At 38.0% G+C, this 16,914-nt stretch overlaps 1 protein-coding gene across 2 annotated transcripts; it reads left to right on the top strand.

The window, feature by feature from the left end:
- The first annotated feature begins 9,469 nt into the window (after window positions 1-9,469).
- Window positions 9,470-12,628, top strand: LOC137934585 (ferric reduction oxidase 2-like). Of its 2 annotated transcripts, none has more exons than XM_068779014.1 (8): window positions 9,470-9,675; window positions 9,775-9,874; window positions 9,959-10,153; window positions 10,246-10,480; window positions 10,639-10,966; window positions 11,056-11,299; window positions 11,381-12,093; window positions 12,191-12,628. In XM_068779014.1, exons 1-8 carry the CDS (start codon window positions 9,525-9,527, stop codon window positions 12,328-12,330), a joined length of 2,106 nt encoding a protein of 701 aa, XP_068635115.1. In that variant the 5' UTR covers window positions 9,470-9,524; the 3' UTR covers window positions 12,331-12,628. The 2 variants fall into 2 exon arrangements, with proteins under 2 accessions (XP_068635115.1, XP_068635114.1); XM_068779013.1 differs by having other exon boundaries at window positions 9,956-10,153.
- The last annotated feature ends 4,286 nt before the right edge of the window (window positions 12,629-16,914 follow it).

Below are 16,914 nucleotides of genomic sequence, written 5' to 3'. Positions count from 1 at the left end.
TCTTTCATCCCGTGGGGGTTCTTGTGGAAAATCTGTCGTAGCCGACGGACTCTCCTGATTCTTTAATCGATATTACCATTTCCTTTGATCGATTTTATTATTCAATCAGATTGACCTTATTAGTAGAACTCCAAGGGTAAAAGGACAGTGGAGGTCTCACTGGAACCGCCAATGCGGTACTATGGATAATGTGTTCGAAGATTTTACTGAGTGGTGGACGACGCCAGAAATCATCATCATTCAGTTTGACATCCCCAACTGTGGGGATCGCACTAACCAGAAGCAAACAGTTGTAAAGGCAAAGAGAGAGAATGAATGATAATTAGCACATTGAAGGAAGGAGGAAGCACCGCGCGTCCTCTGCATAAAGCTCCGTAGTGGAGGGGCCCTGCTTTCTTTTTACTCTTTTAAGGTTTCAAACCAGGTACTTACAATAAACTTGGCCTTCCTGAAACCACTTATTAGGTCCCACGAGCATACAGGGGTGAGTATGTTTGTCAAATTAGAGTGCTCATTCCTTCATTTAACAACACCAAAATGCACTTTTTAGAGAGAAAACAAAACTTCAAGCAAGATAATTTAATCGCAAACACTCGGAGATTTATAGTAGTTCATAACCCAAACTCCGGTTGATAATCCACTCCCAAGGTATTTACATCTAAGAGTTAATTCATTGTATTCTTTAGCCCGATGATATCTATTGCAAATGACTACAAAGGTCCAAGTTACAATACATGTTCACTAAGGGATTTTCAATCAGTAACAACTAGGTACACTAACCTAGACCTGTAGAGGGATTTTTAGCTTTCAATCAACTTATCGTTTTATAGGCTAATAAGTTAGATTTATAATGTAAGGATTTCTTGTTTTAGGTAGAGCTTAAGCTTTTCTCTTTAATAGGCTTGCATATACAATAACAAGATCAAAATTACATACATCAAGTTGTAGGATCTATCAAAGACTAGGAGGCATGATATAAGACGACATGCATAGTATTTTCATAATATCAACTTCTTCTACTTGTACCTCATCTTCATTGTTGGCACAATTGTGTGTATTAATAGAAAGACAGTAACACCATCGAATTTGAAATAAATAATTAGACATAAACTAACATAGTTAAGTGCAAAAAAAAATAAAAAAAAAATCTTCTTTTTCTTTTTTAATGGCATGGCAGTCGTAGGGGGTAGCGGCAAGGGCTTGGTGACACAGGATGCAACAATGTCAAACGACGGTAGGGAGAAGCAGGGGAGATGGGAGAAGAAGCATATTAAGGTTTTAACCCTTTAAAGAACTTCTTCCAATAAATTTTAAAAGTTGTTTGAAATTTTTTTAAAATATATTCCAAAAAAAATTAAAACTTCAATTGAACAAATAAAGAAATCTATTCCAACGAACAATTTTAGAACTCTATTGCAACAAATTTTCAAATTTATTGGAATAAACTATTTTCTTTCGACAAATTTCAAAACTCGTTGTTACAATATTACCAAACAATTAATTTTTGACCTCGTGAAAAATAAAAAAAATTATTGCAAAAAATGTTTCCTGGCAGTAGAAAAATTTCCCAAGAAACTATAAAATTCAATTACGTTGTTAGAGTTTTGACTATAGTAGTAAAGAAGAAATTTGCTGCTAAAGTCCGAATATCGGCCAGTATTTTTTAATTTTCACTGTTAGAGGTAAGTTCGATGGTGATTTTATTTTCGCTAGTAGAAGTATTTACTTGCATAGGTTTTTTTCTTGTAGTATTTTATCCCTCCTCTTTGTGTTACCACCTCTTACTTACATCTCCCGCAATCCAAAGATTTGTTTGCTGAGATATTAAATGATACAAATTAATGTTGTATCTCCCAAAATGAAAATTTTCAGGAATAGGAAGTCTGCCTCCCACATGCTAGGGATGTTATTTTTATTTCATAAATCAAGATAAATTATATACTTACCACTATTTACAATAAGCCCCCAATTACATCATTTAAGCAATAAAAGCAAGCACCTTATATAAAAAAAGCTTCACATAATGACTGAAATAAATACAGAAATGAAATCAAAGGTATCAAAGAGTCCCTCCCTCCCCCTTCTCTATATTTAGCTTCTTTTCTTCAAGATTGCCACCTTCCCACAAAATTTATGTGTCCCTTGCTCTTCTCCTTTTCCCCTTGCTCTTTGTACAATTTGCTCATCTCTTCCCACATTTACACCATCTCCCTTCCCAGTCTCCTTTCCCTTGTGCCCCTTGTATATCCCTCCTCATTCACAACATTCAAAACTTTTCAGCTACACCTCTGCACTCGCAGAGGTGAATCCCTCTCAAAGTTACTGAGGGCCTATTAGGAACCCACAAAAAAGAAAAGAAAAGAAAAGAAAAGAAAAGGGGAGAGAAAATATTTTCTATTGTTTAGCATTAGAATCATTCAGAGAAAAGAAAATAAAAGAGAAAATTATTTAATAAATTTTCTCTCACAAAATGGTGGAATTTGGGGAGAAATGAAAAGAAATAGAAAATTGAGAGAAAATTTTAATCATCAAAATTTTAAAATTTACTAATTTCCCCCTTTTTCTTTTCCACGTATATCCAAACAAGAAAAACTATATTTCTCTTTCGTTTTTTTCTTTTCATTTTCTATGGGTATCCAAACAAGAGAAAATAAACTTATTTTCTTTTCTTTTTCTGTTTCTGTTTCTTTTTCTTTTTTCTCCACTTTATGTGTTCCAAATACACCCTAAAGAAAATAAATGGGGAATAGAATAAGAAACTTCCACCCTCCCACTCTCTCTTGCGTATGGATGAAGGATTTATCCTTCCCAAGGTTGGGATAATTTTTCCCCAACCATTATGATTTTCTTTATTGATGATTTTAGTTTCAAATATACAAACCGGTAATAAACCCAATTGAACTGAGTTTAACTAGAACCTGTCACTGAGTTTAATTGGGTAAGTGACTGAGTCAAATTTAATAACATTAATTAAAAATTATAATCATTTGAAAGGAGTTTTTTATAGAGGAAATAACTTATTCACTAATAATCTGAACAAACACTTGTACAAGACTATTTAAAAAACTAAGCAAAGCTAGATAATAATATTTTTTTAAAAAAAAGGATTTTGAATGTAATTAATCAAAGGGGCCCCAATGGGTCTGTCTTTATATAGCAGATGAAATCTGAATCCCTCCCTTACCAAATAAAACATCAGAAAGCTTCACAACTACACAATCTCACTGTCTGCTCTCTTGTTATGCAAACAATGAACAACAAATAAAAACAAAGACAGAAAATAACACGCGAACATATTGAACTAACCACAACTTTTGGCTTCATTATTATTTAGAAGATAAACCAAAGAGTTTATAAAACTACAGTACAAGGGAAAAACTTTGGAGGAAATTAATTCGTTTTTGTTGCTCCTGTGAGGATGAAGCTTCCGAGTAATCACCATTCAGTCGTTTTCAAAAAATTCAAATGGATTGATCATTCTTCAACCGGTTCTTCAATGGATTGAAGAAAGATAAGTAAACCATTTCGAAACTTGTAATCAACGAACAAGAAATGAACAAGAAAATAGAACCCTCATCCCTGGTTCACCCTGCTTTGGCCTATTCCTGAGTCTCATTCCTCATTAATTTAAACAAGGAACCGCGTCCCATTTAATTCAAGTTTTGTGACACCGATTTACAGAGAAATAAGAGTTCTTAAGAAGGAAAAATGGTGATTTCCTGGGCAATTAAGTATAGAAGAAGATAAAAGAATGTTTCCCGTAGAGAGGGACCAAAGGTCAATAGAGGCTGAGCTCGGTGTCGGGAGGTCGAGACTCAGGTGGCAGTCGTCGGTAGTGGGGCAGAGAGAAATAAATCAAATCTTTAGCTCTGATACCATATAGAAGAAGATAAAAGAATGTTTCACGATGGTATTACTTTCATTGATACATGTATTTATAGTTACAAAATGATAAAAGGATGTACTTGAATGTAGAGTTACAAGTGTATATGACTGCAGACTTACTACAAGGCTAAAAACAATGCGAATAGTGGTAGGCTTGATAATAGCACTAAATGTTTCATGATAATCAACTCAGGGTATTGGTGAAACCCTTTGGCAACTAAACGAGCCTTGTACCTGTCAATGGAGCCATCAGAAAGATATTTAGTACAAAAAATCCATTTGCAACCAACCAGATTCTACGAGGGATTCAAGGGAACAAGTTTCAATGTACCATTCCGAACAAGAGCATCATACTCATCAGACATAGCCTGACACCATTCTGGATTGATGAGAGCTTGAGTTACAGTTGTGGGTTCACTGTTGGCAGATGCGGGAACTTGGGCTGTGAGGTTTAGTTTTTGGATAGGTTTGTGAATGTTGTTCTTGGATCTGGTGACAATAACATGAGGTAAGAAGGGGGGGGAGGGGAGTAGATAGGGATGATGGGTGCGGGTCAACTGAAGTGGGACTGTGGTTTGGAGTGGGGAGTGGTGATGGAGAGGGCTGAGGAGGGGGATTGTGAACAGGGCTGGCCGGGGGCACAGGGATCGAAGTTGCAGATGATGTGCCAGTAGTCGGGAGGGACACAAAGGAACACCAGTGGGAGAGTGTCAGATGAGGGGTGGTCAAGATGAGAGTGAAGTGAAGTGAAGGGGAAAATAGACTCAACAAATTTAACATGACGCTACACATAAATATAAGATGTAGTGGGATAAAGACATAGATAGACATTTTGAGTAGTAGAATACCCTAAAAAGACACACGGAGAGGAACGAGGAGTGATTTTGTGAGAAGAGTATGGCCGGAGCCACGAAAAACATAGACAACCAAAACTGCGTAGTTTAGAATAGTTAGGAGGATTGCCAAAAAAGTTTGGCATAGGGCGAAAGAAGACTTAATGTGGGTGTGGGAAGCTGATTGATGAGATAGATAGCAGTGGAGAAAGCATAGAACCAGTAAGAGAGATGTTTAGAGGCATGAGAAAGAAGAGACAAACCCGCTTCTACAATGTAACGATGTCGTCATTCAGAATACCATTGTGTTCAGGTGTATGAGGAGGAGACGTATGATGAGAGATACCATTGGTCGCTAGAAAAGAAGACATTGTTTAGTATCCCCCCCCCCCCCATTATGAGAGTAGAGTGTCTTAATATGTTTACCAAAGAAATTTTTAACTATAAATTTAAGTCGAATAAAGGTATTAAGTACGTTTGAGAGGATAAAACCAGATATACTTTGTAAAATGATCCACAAAAATGATATAATACTTAAATTTATCAGTAGAATAAATTGGAGAGGTCCAAACATCCGAAAATATAATATCAAGAAGAAGTGACAACTGTGGAGTGGGAAAAAGGTAATTTGTGACTCTTATTGCACTGACAAGAATTGCAAGTAAAATTATAATTTAGAGATTGAGACAAGTCTAACTGAAAATTGGATACGATATACCGTAGAATCTAAGATGATGGATGACCTAAACGATGATGTCATGTAAACGAAGTGGTCTTGACACTAGAGAAAGCAATTATTGTTGGAGATTGGACTGGGAACAATGACCATTCGTACACACCATCCTTTGTTCGACCCTGCAAAAGTGTTACTCCATACGAAGATCCTTTACACGAAAAGAAGTGGGTAAAAATTCAATGGAAGCATGATTAGTTTGACAAAATTGAGAAATAGAAATAAGATTCTTTTGCATGGTGGGAACACGAAGAACATTATTTAATAAAAATGTATGAGAAGGTGTAGAGAGAGATTTGTAACCAGTGTGAGTAATAGGAAGACCCGTGTCATCACCAATCATAATGTCATCAGTACCGTCATAAAGAGTATGCAGAGAGAGATTACTCGTCAGTGGTGACATGGTGCGATGCTCCACTATCCAGAAGCCAAGGAGAACCAGTAGAAGCAACGGTGGTTGAAAGATGAGCATGTGGTTGTCATGATGTCGCAAGACGAGGAGCCTGGGGAGGTGGTAGATACTGTTAAATCTGGCGAAAGACAAGACACTGTGGAACGTTGTGTCCTTTTTCCCGACACAACTGGCAATGGCCTAGATAAGGTCGAGGTTGAGATCGACCATCAGGAGTGACGATATTATGAAAATCAAATGTAGTACCTGGCTGTGAGCATGATGAGGGCGCCCTTGCTGTCGGTGATTATGATTAACGGTCTTACCGGAGTTGGACCTAGTATTGGCAGGATTTGCAGATGCTGGAAATGGAGAGGAGTGAGCTTGTTGAACACGTAGCGAGATTTCTTTGTTGATGAGTTTTTCATGCGGCGCATTAAAAGAGATTGGCGTGTTACTACCATTGATATTATCAATAAGTGGTTTGTACTCATCATCGAGCCCATCTAAAATTGTCTCAGTGAGATCCTTTTGATCCATGGGTTTTCCTAGGGCTGCAAGTTCATCAGCTCGCGTTTTATTATACTGCATATACTCGAAAATCGTTTGAGATCCCTTTGCGGTATGTTCGAGTTGCTCCTTGATCTATTTGATGTGACCTCGTGAGGGCCGAGCATATGTATTGGCCAAAATAGTCCAGGCTTCATGAGAGGTACTTGAGTGAGTGACAAGTGGAATAATAGTTGGCATGAGAATACCAATAAGAACACCAAAAATAAACTTATCCTGACGAAGGCACGTAGTGTGTTTGAGATTTGGAACGACATGAATATTGATCATCTTTGTGGCAAGCAGCCGAGAATAAGAACCATCAACGAACTTAAGAAGATCATAACAAAAAAGAATAGCCACTATCTGAGTTTTCCAATTAAAATAATTTGTAAAGGTGAGTTTAAACGAGTTGTGGATGTGGAGTATTGTCAGCGGTGTGGTTGGGTAATGAGCATTGGGAATAGTAATACGAGAATTTTCAAAAGCCATGAGTAATTTTTTTTTTGTTTCGCATGTGTGGAAAATCCAAAAATCCCACGCGTACGTGTGAAGGTCACATGTGCGAGTCTTCTTCTTCCCGAAATTTACTCAAACCTCAAATTAAACCGAAGGTTGTTGGAAAAAAGAAACGGGAAGAAGAATACCTCTGGTTCGTTGTAGTGGAGTGCGGCAACGGTGTACGGTGGCTTGTGGCGATGGTGTGCGGCAACGATTTTCGACAGTGACGCGAGCACAGGCCCGTCAAAACAGAGTGTTGGAACTCTGGCTCGCCGCGGCGGTGTACGACGGCTATTTGGCGACGGCGAGTGACATCGAGCGGGGACGAGAGGTAGTAGTGGAGGTAGCGGGACCAAAGAGGCTCACAGTAATGTCTACGACAACAGGAGCAGAGGGGCTGTAGAGATAGACAGAGAGAGACCAGAGATCGCTAGAGGCTGAGCTTGGTGTCGGGAGGTCGAGACTCAGGTGGCAGTTATCGACGATGGGGCAGAGAGAAAGAAATCGGATCTTTAGCTCTGATACCATATAGAAGAAGATAAAAGTATATTTTCTAATGATATTATTTTTATTGATACATATATTTATAGTTACAAAATGATAAAAAGATGTACGTAAAGGTAGAGTTACAAGTATACCTGACTATAAAGTTTTCAGTTGAAAGACAATATATCTATCTCTATCATTAATGTGGTGCTGTGTGATATTTCTTGGGTACTCGGATGAGCTGGGTTCTGACGCCCACCCCCACGAATCTTCGGAGGAAGAATTGGTTGATTGAAATGAGCGTTCAAACTGATTCCAGATATTTTGGGTTACAAGGTCGAGTTACTTTTCTAAATTCTGCGTCAGTAAAGTTTAAGCACAGTCGTGATGCACTCGTAGATCTCCTTAAAGTTATGATTTCCGTTTCTGTTGCAGGTGCGTACCTGTTGATTTATACGTTTCCCATTCTGTTAATTGCTGTTTTTGCTTGCGTCTTATGTTCATTTGAGGAACAAGGATGGGAACTACAGAACCAAGTACGCCGAATATCAATAATGTTTCGAGTTTCGACTGAAGAAGCAAACTGGAATCATTTTCAACTGTTAATATTGCGGCAGCAGAGCCGAAAGAAGACTCCCAGCGCCATGGAGAAGGCCGATGGCGTCAAAAGGACCACTGGGAGTAGTTTCGGCCTTGGAGCTGACCTTTCTCTTCATGTTCCTCTCTCTCCTCCTCTGGTTCTACTCCACTCGTCTCGCCATCAACTTCCGCGAGATCGAGAAAGGGGTCGCCATCGTCGCTGACCTCGGCCACGAAACCGATGGATCAAAGTAGTTATTAATCAAAGTCCGGATTCTGAACGAATCGAATTTCCGATAAAAGATGATAAATATTGATGGAATGGTTTTCTTTCAGGGCTGAAGTACGCTTCTACTAGTATCGTGTTCATCAACGTGCCTGCCATTTCTTCCATGCAATGGCACCCATTCACTGTCAGCTCTAACAACAACTTGGAACCAGAAAGGCTCAGCGTCGTCATCAAGAAGGAAGGAAACTGGAAAGCCAAGCTTTATAAGACACTTGCCTCTCCCGTACCCCAGTTGATCGTCTGGAGATTTCTCTTGAAGGACCCTATGGCCCCATTTCAGCAGACTTCCCCGGGTTTGTTCCATCGATTAGAGCCCTCCGCAGGTGATAAGAATCAAGTGCGGACAATCTGGTTCAAGCCCAACCCAGCAGATATTTCAGTATCAGCACTGCTGGGTCCTCATGCTTTGGCTATGGCAAGGTGCTATAGTCTCCACTTCGTTCGCCTTATTTATCATAGCCATGGGGGTAATTGGAAGCAGAGGGAAGACAGTAACGTAGCCGGTGCCAAAGAGAAATTTACTTACTTGAAACAGCCTCACAGGTGGTCTCTCTTACTATCGAAGTGGTATTGTGCTAGGGCCCTCACTCCCTGTGCTTGGGAACTCGGTAGAGGTGATTATATCGATTCCTGCTGCAGAGGTTGAACACTAGCATTTGACAAGATTAGATCGGTTTAAGCAGGTCTCCAGAACCACTAAGGGCATCATCGAAGCCCCGGGAGGGAGAAGGGCCCTCCACCTCTCCGTTTCTCCCTCGCCTACCGAGGAGAAGACAAATATATTTACAAGTAACAAAACTAAAATAAGATAGATTTTAAATAAAACTAATAAGGGTAATTAACGATGTGACCAGTACCAGTGGAACCAATCCATCCCGTGTGAATTGTTCCATTAACGAAGAGCCATCCGTTTGTCTCCGAGTTTCACTTTAAAAAAATCTGGTAGGTTCCTTGTCCAGATGCCGAAATCTAGATACAGAACTGGCGGTCCAAATTGCTTCGTAGACTGAGATTCACTGACTCACTGCCGCCCTCGTGCTCTTCTTTCTACAAGAGAAGCAAGAAGCAACCAGCAGACGACAAAGATCGACGTTGACATGACAGCATATGAAGCCAAGATAAAAGAAGGGAAATGTACGATACCTTGACCCACATTATTTGAATACATTATTTTCCAAGAGCTTGACGAAATCTCCATTTATGTTAGAAATAAATCCCTGGAAAGCTCACTGCTTCCGACGGCCGTGCAGGGATTTGGGTTCTTCGTCAGAAGACACAATGGTGATTCCCTGGGCAGTTAAGACGATGCTGGGTCTAATCTTTCTTGGGTACTTGATTATCTGGGTTCTGACGCCGACACATCTTTGGTGCACGAATTGGGTACTCGTATTGCACGCTCGAACTGATACCAAATATTTCGGATGGCAAGGTCAGAACCAAATTTCTAAATTCTGCGCTAGTTATTAAGCTTCAAGCACATTCATGATCTGCTTCAGTTAACTGATTTTGATTTTCTTTGCTGTTGCAGGTGTGTACATGTTGATTTATACGTTTCCTGTTCTGTTAATTGCCGTTTTTGCTTGTCTTTATCTTCATTTGACGAAGAATGGTGGGAAGTACCCGAGCAAGTAAGCATCAACCGAATCTCAATTACCTTTGGAACGAAGAAGCAAATCGGAGTCACTTATCAACTGTTGATTTTATCGCAGAAGAGCTGAACGAAAACGCCTAGCGGCATGGAAAAGGCCGGTGCTGCTGAAAGGATCACTCGGAGTAGTTTCGACCTTGGAGCTGATCTTTCTTTCCATGTTCCTCGCACTCCTCGTCTGGTGTTTCTCCAATTACCTCAGCAACGACTACCAGGAGATCGAGAAAGGGGTCGTCACGGTCGACTCCGACGGACGAAGGTAGTGATTTTTCGCCAAAACAATCCGTTAAGAAACCTAATTTCTCCAGTTACCAATGTCTCTTATGGGAGCCTTTGTCTGTGGCTTTGCAGATGGGTGCAGAAGCTCCGGGGCTTTGGTTTGTACTTGGGGGTTGTGGGTAACATCAGCTGCGGTTTTCTCTTCTACCCAGTTACCAGAGGATCGTCGATTCTGCCGCTCGTAGGGCTCACGTCGGAGGGAAGCATCAAGTATCATATATGGGTCGGACACATCACGATGATCTTCTTCACTGCTCACGGCCTAACTTTCTTGCTCTATTGGGCTATAACTAACGATTTGGTGGAGGTACGCTTACCATATATTTATTTGCTCTATTCTCTATTAAATACGCGAGGTTGATGGATGTGTTCCTTTTCCTCCAATTTTGGAGCTCTAAAATTTGAATGCCAAAATGCCAATATTTTACAGGGAATTGTTTAATTCTTGTTTCTGCTATGTTACAGGTTCTGAAATGGGACAAGACTGAAATTTCAAATGTGGCAGGCGAGATAGCATTAGTCTTCGGACTTGCCTTGTGGATCACAGCAATCCCTAGATTAAGACGTAAAATGTTTGAGCTCTTCTTCTACACCCATCAGCTCTACGCTCTTTTCATGTTCTTCTACATTCTACACACTGGGTTTACAGGCTTCACCGTCGTACTTCCTGGCTTTTATCTCTTCTTGATTGACCGCTACTTAAGGTTCTTACAATCTCGACAAAAGGTCCGACTGGTCTCTGCTCGTCTTCTGCCATGCGAGACACTCGAACTCAACTTCTCAAAGAGCCCGGGTAATTAATCCAAGTGTCTGGATCTCTGAACGAATCGACTTTCCCTTAAAAGATGATGAAATCATATAATGTATTTTTTTTTTTTTCAGGGCTGAACTACTGTCCTTCCAGTATCGTGTTCATCAATGTGCCTTCTATTTCTTCCTTGCAATGGCACCCTTTCACTATCAACTCCAACAGCAACTTGGAAGCTGATAAGCTCAGCGTCGTCATCAAGAAGGAAGGGACCTGGACTGCAAAGCTTTATGAGATACTTGCTTCCCCTTCCACAGTTGATCGTCTGGAGGTTTCTCTTGAGGGACCCTATGGCCCCGTTTCAGTCGACTTCCTAAGGTTAATTTGTTCCATTTCAGTCGATAGTTCCTCCATCTTGACTCAAGACCCAAACTAATTTGGTAGTTTTTAACAATCCAGGCATGATTCCTTGGTCATGGTTGCTGGAGGCAGCGGCATTACACCAATGATGTCCATCATCAGGGAACTCATCTTCAGAAAGGCAACTTTGAACTGCCCCACGCCTCGTATCCTCCTCCTCTGCGCCTTCAAACACAGCGCAGATCTCACCATGCTTGAGCTCCTTCTACCTGCTAGCGGAGTTCCCATCAACATTGTCCAACTTCAGCTTGAGATCAAGGCTTTCGTAACAAGGGAGAAGGAACCCTCCATGGGTTATAAGAATCAAGTGCGGACGATCTGCTTCAAGCCCAAACCAACAGATATGCCATTCTCGGCTGTGTTGGGTCCTCATTCTTGGCTCTGGCTAGGAGCTATAATCTCCACCTCCTTTGTCTTATTTCTCATAATCATGGGGATTATTGGACGTTACTATATATACCCCATTGATAAGAACACATATGAGGTTTTCTCTACCTCGTCAAGAGCAGTACTCAATATGCTAGTCATCTGTGCAGTTATAATCGGAATTGCTAGCATCGCTACTCTCTGGAATAAGAGGCAGAATGCAAGAGAAGGAAAACAGATACAGAACATCGATGCACCAACACCCACAACCTCTTTGAGTTCTTGGGCGAACGACAATGACATAGAGCTGGAAAGCTTCCCACAACAGCACAACTCTCTCATGCAAAACACCCAAGTTCATTTTGGTTTAAGGCCGGATCTCAAAAGTAAGCCGCAAATCTGCCTGATCAATAAGACTCCATTGCTTGGATTTTGGGGGATCATTTCTTGCTAATACTAAAATCTTCTTTCCTGTCTCAACAGAGATGCTGCTCGAGTACGAAGGATCCAGCACCGGAGTCCTGGTCAGTGGTCCGAGCGAGATGCGCCATGAAGTTGCAGTTATTTGTTCGTCTTCTTCTGCAGGCAATCTTCATTATGAGGCAATCAGCTTTAACTGGTGATGCAGAGAGTCGCCATTAAAATGATATAGTGGAATCGCAGGACGTGTTTCTATATCGGTGGTATACTTTTCACCATTTATAACCATGGAATTGATCATAGGGGACATGGGTTATCGCAAGAGGAAATAGATCCCAGTATACGAATTCAACAAAACCTTTTCTGATTCTTCGTATTTTATTAGAGAAAATAATTTCATGAACCACAATAATGGATCGAATAATCCAACAAATTGGATATTCTGATCTTGACAATATCTGTAAATATTGGTGACAATAAAATTTTTAAGACTCTTATGTAAGTGAGAACCTTTACTTGATATTTTAATGGGAATTTTACCAAAATACCGGTTTTAAACAACTTATTTATGAAAATAACAAAGATCACAAATTATTTACAAAACTACCGAACTTTGATCGGTCCAGTGTATACATGGATAGTCAAAGGCGACACGTAAGCTTTGACTGCTTACGTGTTGCCTCGTCATCAAAGTAAAATCTCAGTCTGCCACATCATCATTATTGACACATCATTGCCACGTAACTTATCATGTGATTTTTAATATTTTCTTTTTGCCATGTCATCAATGGCCACGTTAGCATGTGCCATGTCAGCCCTCACATATGTTTTTAATTCTCTCTTCCACGATTTTCTCCTCGCCTCTCGTCTCGGCTGTCTCCTCTCCTCGCTCGCCTTCTGCCGCCTCCCCTGCTGCCGCTCACCTCCCCTGTTGCCGCCACTCGGCCTCGGCCGCTCGCCTGCGGCCGCTGCTCTGCCTCGGCCTCGTCCCCGCTGCCGCCGCTCGCCTGCGGCCGCTGCTCTGCCTCGGCCTCGACCTCGCCCCTATTGCCGCCGCTCGGCCTTGCCCTCGACGCCCTCCGCTCAACCACTCTCTCTTCGTCTCAACCTTATCTCTCGTTCTTTTTCTCCGTTCCCCTCTGTTCATCCTCTCGCCGCCGACTTTCTTTCTCTCTGTTCCCCTTTGTTCGTCGTCTCGCCGGCCCTTCTCTTGAAACCTTGGGGTGATTTTTTGGGGTTTTTGTTAATTGAATAGAATTATTGTATTTAATTATAATGGTAATTTGAATTTAGGTGTTTAATTACTGTATTGATTTTTATGTGATTTACTGTTTAATTTTTGATTTTATGTTAATAAAAATTTTGCCAAATTAAAATTATTGTAAAGTTTTGTAAGATTTTTAATTAAATAATATATTTTTTAATAATTTATTATTTTGTAAATCAGGTGATAAAAAGTATACAAATAAATTATATTTTTAAAATCTAAAACAACTTTTTTGTATATTTTTTTTAATTTATAAATATTTTAAATGGATAATATATGGGTAAGATTTAAGAGTAATTTTTTTTCTATTTATAAATATTTTAAATAGATAATATATGGGTAAGACTTAAAAATAAAAAAAATTATTTATAAATATTTTAAATCCATAGTAAATGGGTAAGAGTTAGATTATTTTATTTATAAATATTTAAAATGTCTAAATATTATTTTATAAATAAGGTGATAAATATATACAAATAAATTATATTTTTAAACTCTAAAATAGTTTTTTTGTATATTTTTTAAAAATTTTAAATATTTTAAATCGATAATATATGGGTAAGACTTAAGAGTAAGATTTTTTAAATTTATAAATATTTAAATTTTGTAAATATTATTATTTCGTAAATAAGGTGATAAAAATATACAAATAAATTGTATTTTTAAACTCTACAATATTTTTTTTGTATTTTTTTAATTTATAAATATTTTAAATCTAATTAATTTACTTATTTTATTTTATTTTGTAAAATATGAAGAAATAAAAAGTGTAACGATAATTTTTTTAATTAATAAATATTTTAATTGATATTAAATGGTGTTAAATAAGTAAGAGTTAATTTTTTAATTGTTTATTAAATTTTTTAAATAATTTTTTATTTTAGGTATAAGGTAATAAAAAGTGTATGTGATTTTTTAATTTTTTTAAATTTATTCAAAATTTTATCATGTAATGACGTGGCAAATGACGTGTCAATAATAATGACGTGGCAGTCTATGTGTTCATCTACAGTATCGCTCTGATGATGGAGCGACACGTAAGCAGTCAAAGCTTACGTGGCACCTTTGACTGTCCACATATACAGTGGACCGGTCAAAGTTCGGTAGTTTTGTAAATAATTTGTGGTCTTCGTTATTTTCATAAATAAGTTGTTTAAAACCGGTATTTTGGTAAAATTCCCTATTTTAATCTTGGTAATATCTGTAACTATTGGTGACAATGAGATTTTTTAGACTCATATGTAAGGGAGAACCATCACTTGAACCCACTTATGTCACACATATGAAGGAATGCCTTATGTATGTGTGCAAGTAGGGGTAGCATCGAACCGAACCGGTTCGCGAGTGGCTCAAGAGTAAAGACCAGGAGCGAGAGCTAGGGGGGCGCCTTTGTTGCCATCAACAACTGCTCGGTTAGATTTCTTTCTCCCCTCGTCTACCCCCCGCTGAAGACGATTTCGCACGTGCAAGATATTAAGCAAGTGAAAAAAAAAAAACTCTTTCTAGGGACTATTAGCGGTTTTTTCAAGAAATGTTGAAAAAATATTTTTAATAGAAATACGTGTTTAGGGACTATTAGTAGTTTTTTCAAGAAATATTGAAAAGACATTTTAGTTGAAATATGTTTCTAGGGAATATTAGTGCCTCATGTTTTTTTGAAACATTTTTCTAATTGGAAATTTTGATTAAAAAATCCATATAATTTTCTAAGTAAGATTTTACTTCCAAGATGGGCAAGAAAATCGTATAAAAATTTTTTGAATAAGTATTTGATAGTTGATGTTGTAATACTTTTAGCATGACGTAATTTTCATAGAAATTTTGTGTTTGATATTTTATTTGATTAAAAATTTATCGATAAGTATAGTAATATATTAGATTGATTATTAAATTTTATTTATATCCCTAGAAGAGGCAATAAAAGGTCCATTTAACTTTCTTAAGAAAATTTTAAAATATTTCTTGTAATTTACTAGTAAGTCATTAATAGTAATAGGATTTTACGTAAAAGGTTTTTTTGGAAATATGTATCCTAGGAAAAACATTTCTAGTTTTTCCTAGAATATAAATTTTCAACCGGGGGCACCAAGGAGGCCATAGTAAATTTATGGCCATATTCAAAAATTACAAAATAAGCTAGACATCATTTGGGTTAAAAAAGATTACTATTGGTGAGTTCTAATCCATTATCGAGATTCAATCCCGAACATCCCCTATCATTCTTTTTAAAAATGTATGCATAATTTTATATATAATTTATTTGACATATATTTTATGTAGAGTATTAAATGTAGGTTAAACTTGAACTTGGTTAAAATTATTAGGCTCGAGTTTGGTTACAATTTTAGGCTCAAGGCTAGGGTCGCCTTGAGCAGGAGTTTGAAATATTTAAATCCTGCTCGGCTCGAACATAGGAAGGTTCGAGCTCAGCTTGATTCGATGCCACCCTTATGCCCAATTTTAAGTAGAGGTCATGCTCAATTTTATGTAAAATGTATGCCCAATTTTATGTAAAATGTATGCATAATTTTATATACAATTTATTTGACATGCATTTTTTGAAAAAATTTAAATGTATGTTGGAGCTCGAACTCGTGACATATATTTTTTGAAAAGTTTTAAATGAATGTTGAAGCTCGAGCTCAGTTAAAATTATTGAGCTCGAACTTGATAACAATTTTAGGCTCGAGGTTGGGCTCGGCACAAGCTCGAGTTCGAAATATTTAAATCAAACTCGGTTCGAACATAGGCAAGTTCGGCCTCGGCTCGGCTCGATGCCACCTCTATGTGCAAGTGTCTGGCAAGGTCACTTATACCACTATAGAAAATAAAAGGATTTCTATAGAGTTCGTTGTTACGTTTCCATTGTAATTTTTGCTAGTGAAATTGTAATTAGCTGGCAAAGTGAAAATTTTGATTTCATTGGCAAAAAAATTAGTCTTTCCTAGTGAAAATTAGATGTCATTGGCAAAAACTAAATTCTCTGCCAACAAATATGTTCAATTTCACTGGGCAAATATTGAAATTCTCTGTCAGCAAAATCATATTTTGGTTGACCAAAGGTGCATTTAGTTTTTTAAATATTAAATTTTATATTCTCATGTCAAATAAACATACAAATACAAAAAATATTAAACTACACACAATGAAACAAAAATATTTATTTATAATAATAAATATAAAATTAATTTTAAAAATCTACAAAATTTATAAGAACAAATTATACATATAAAAAATATATAAGAACACATCACTTGGGAGGGGACCTAATGAAAGCTTATTTTTCTTTGCCCATAGCTAATGGAAGAATTGATGTATCTCACCGATAGTGGTGGCATCGAGTTGAGCCAAGCTCAAACGTACATATGTTTGAGTTCAGCTTGATCTGAATATTTTGAATTCGAGCTTGAGCTCGAGCTCAGTCTTGAGTCTCAAATTGGAATCGAGCTCGAACTCAAGAATTTTAACAAAGTTTAAGCCCGAATTGGAGTCGGATTCGAGCTCCAACTTATTTTTAAAA

Source organism: Aristolochia californica, unplaced genomic scaffold, assembly GCF_029961685.1.
Source record: "Aristolochia californica isolate CCGP_79_NKW_82.1479 unplaced genomic scaffold, dmAriCali1.0.hap1 SCAF_6, whole genome shotgun sequence".
Taxonomy (NCBI): Eukaryota; Viridiplantae; Streptophyta; class Magnoliopsida; order Piperales; family Aristolochiaceae; genus Aristolochia; species Aristolochia californica.
Note: the sequence above shows the minus strand (reverse complement) of the source record. Positions and strands in the feature narration are given on the sequence as shown.

Bases quoted from the DNA above. Each gene is read 5' to 3' on its own strand.
- LOC137934585 (XM_068779013.1), top strand. From the start codon at position 9,525: ATGGTGATTCCCTGGGCAGTTAAGACGATGCTGGGTCTAATCTTTCTT. The intron at 10,154-10,245 runs GTAGTGATTTTT...GTGGCTTTGCAG, and splicing joins GTCGACTCCGACGGACGAAG to ATGGGTGCAGAAGCTCCGGG. The intron at 11,300-11,380 runs GTTAATTTGTTC...TTAACAATCCAG, and splicing joins GTTTCAGTCGACTTCCTAAG to GCATGATTCCTTGGTCATGG.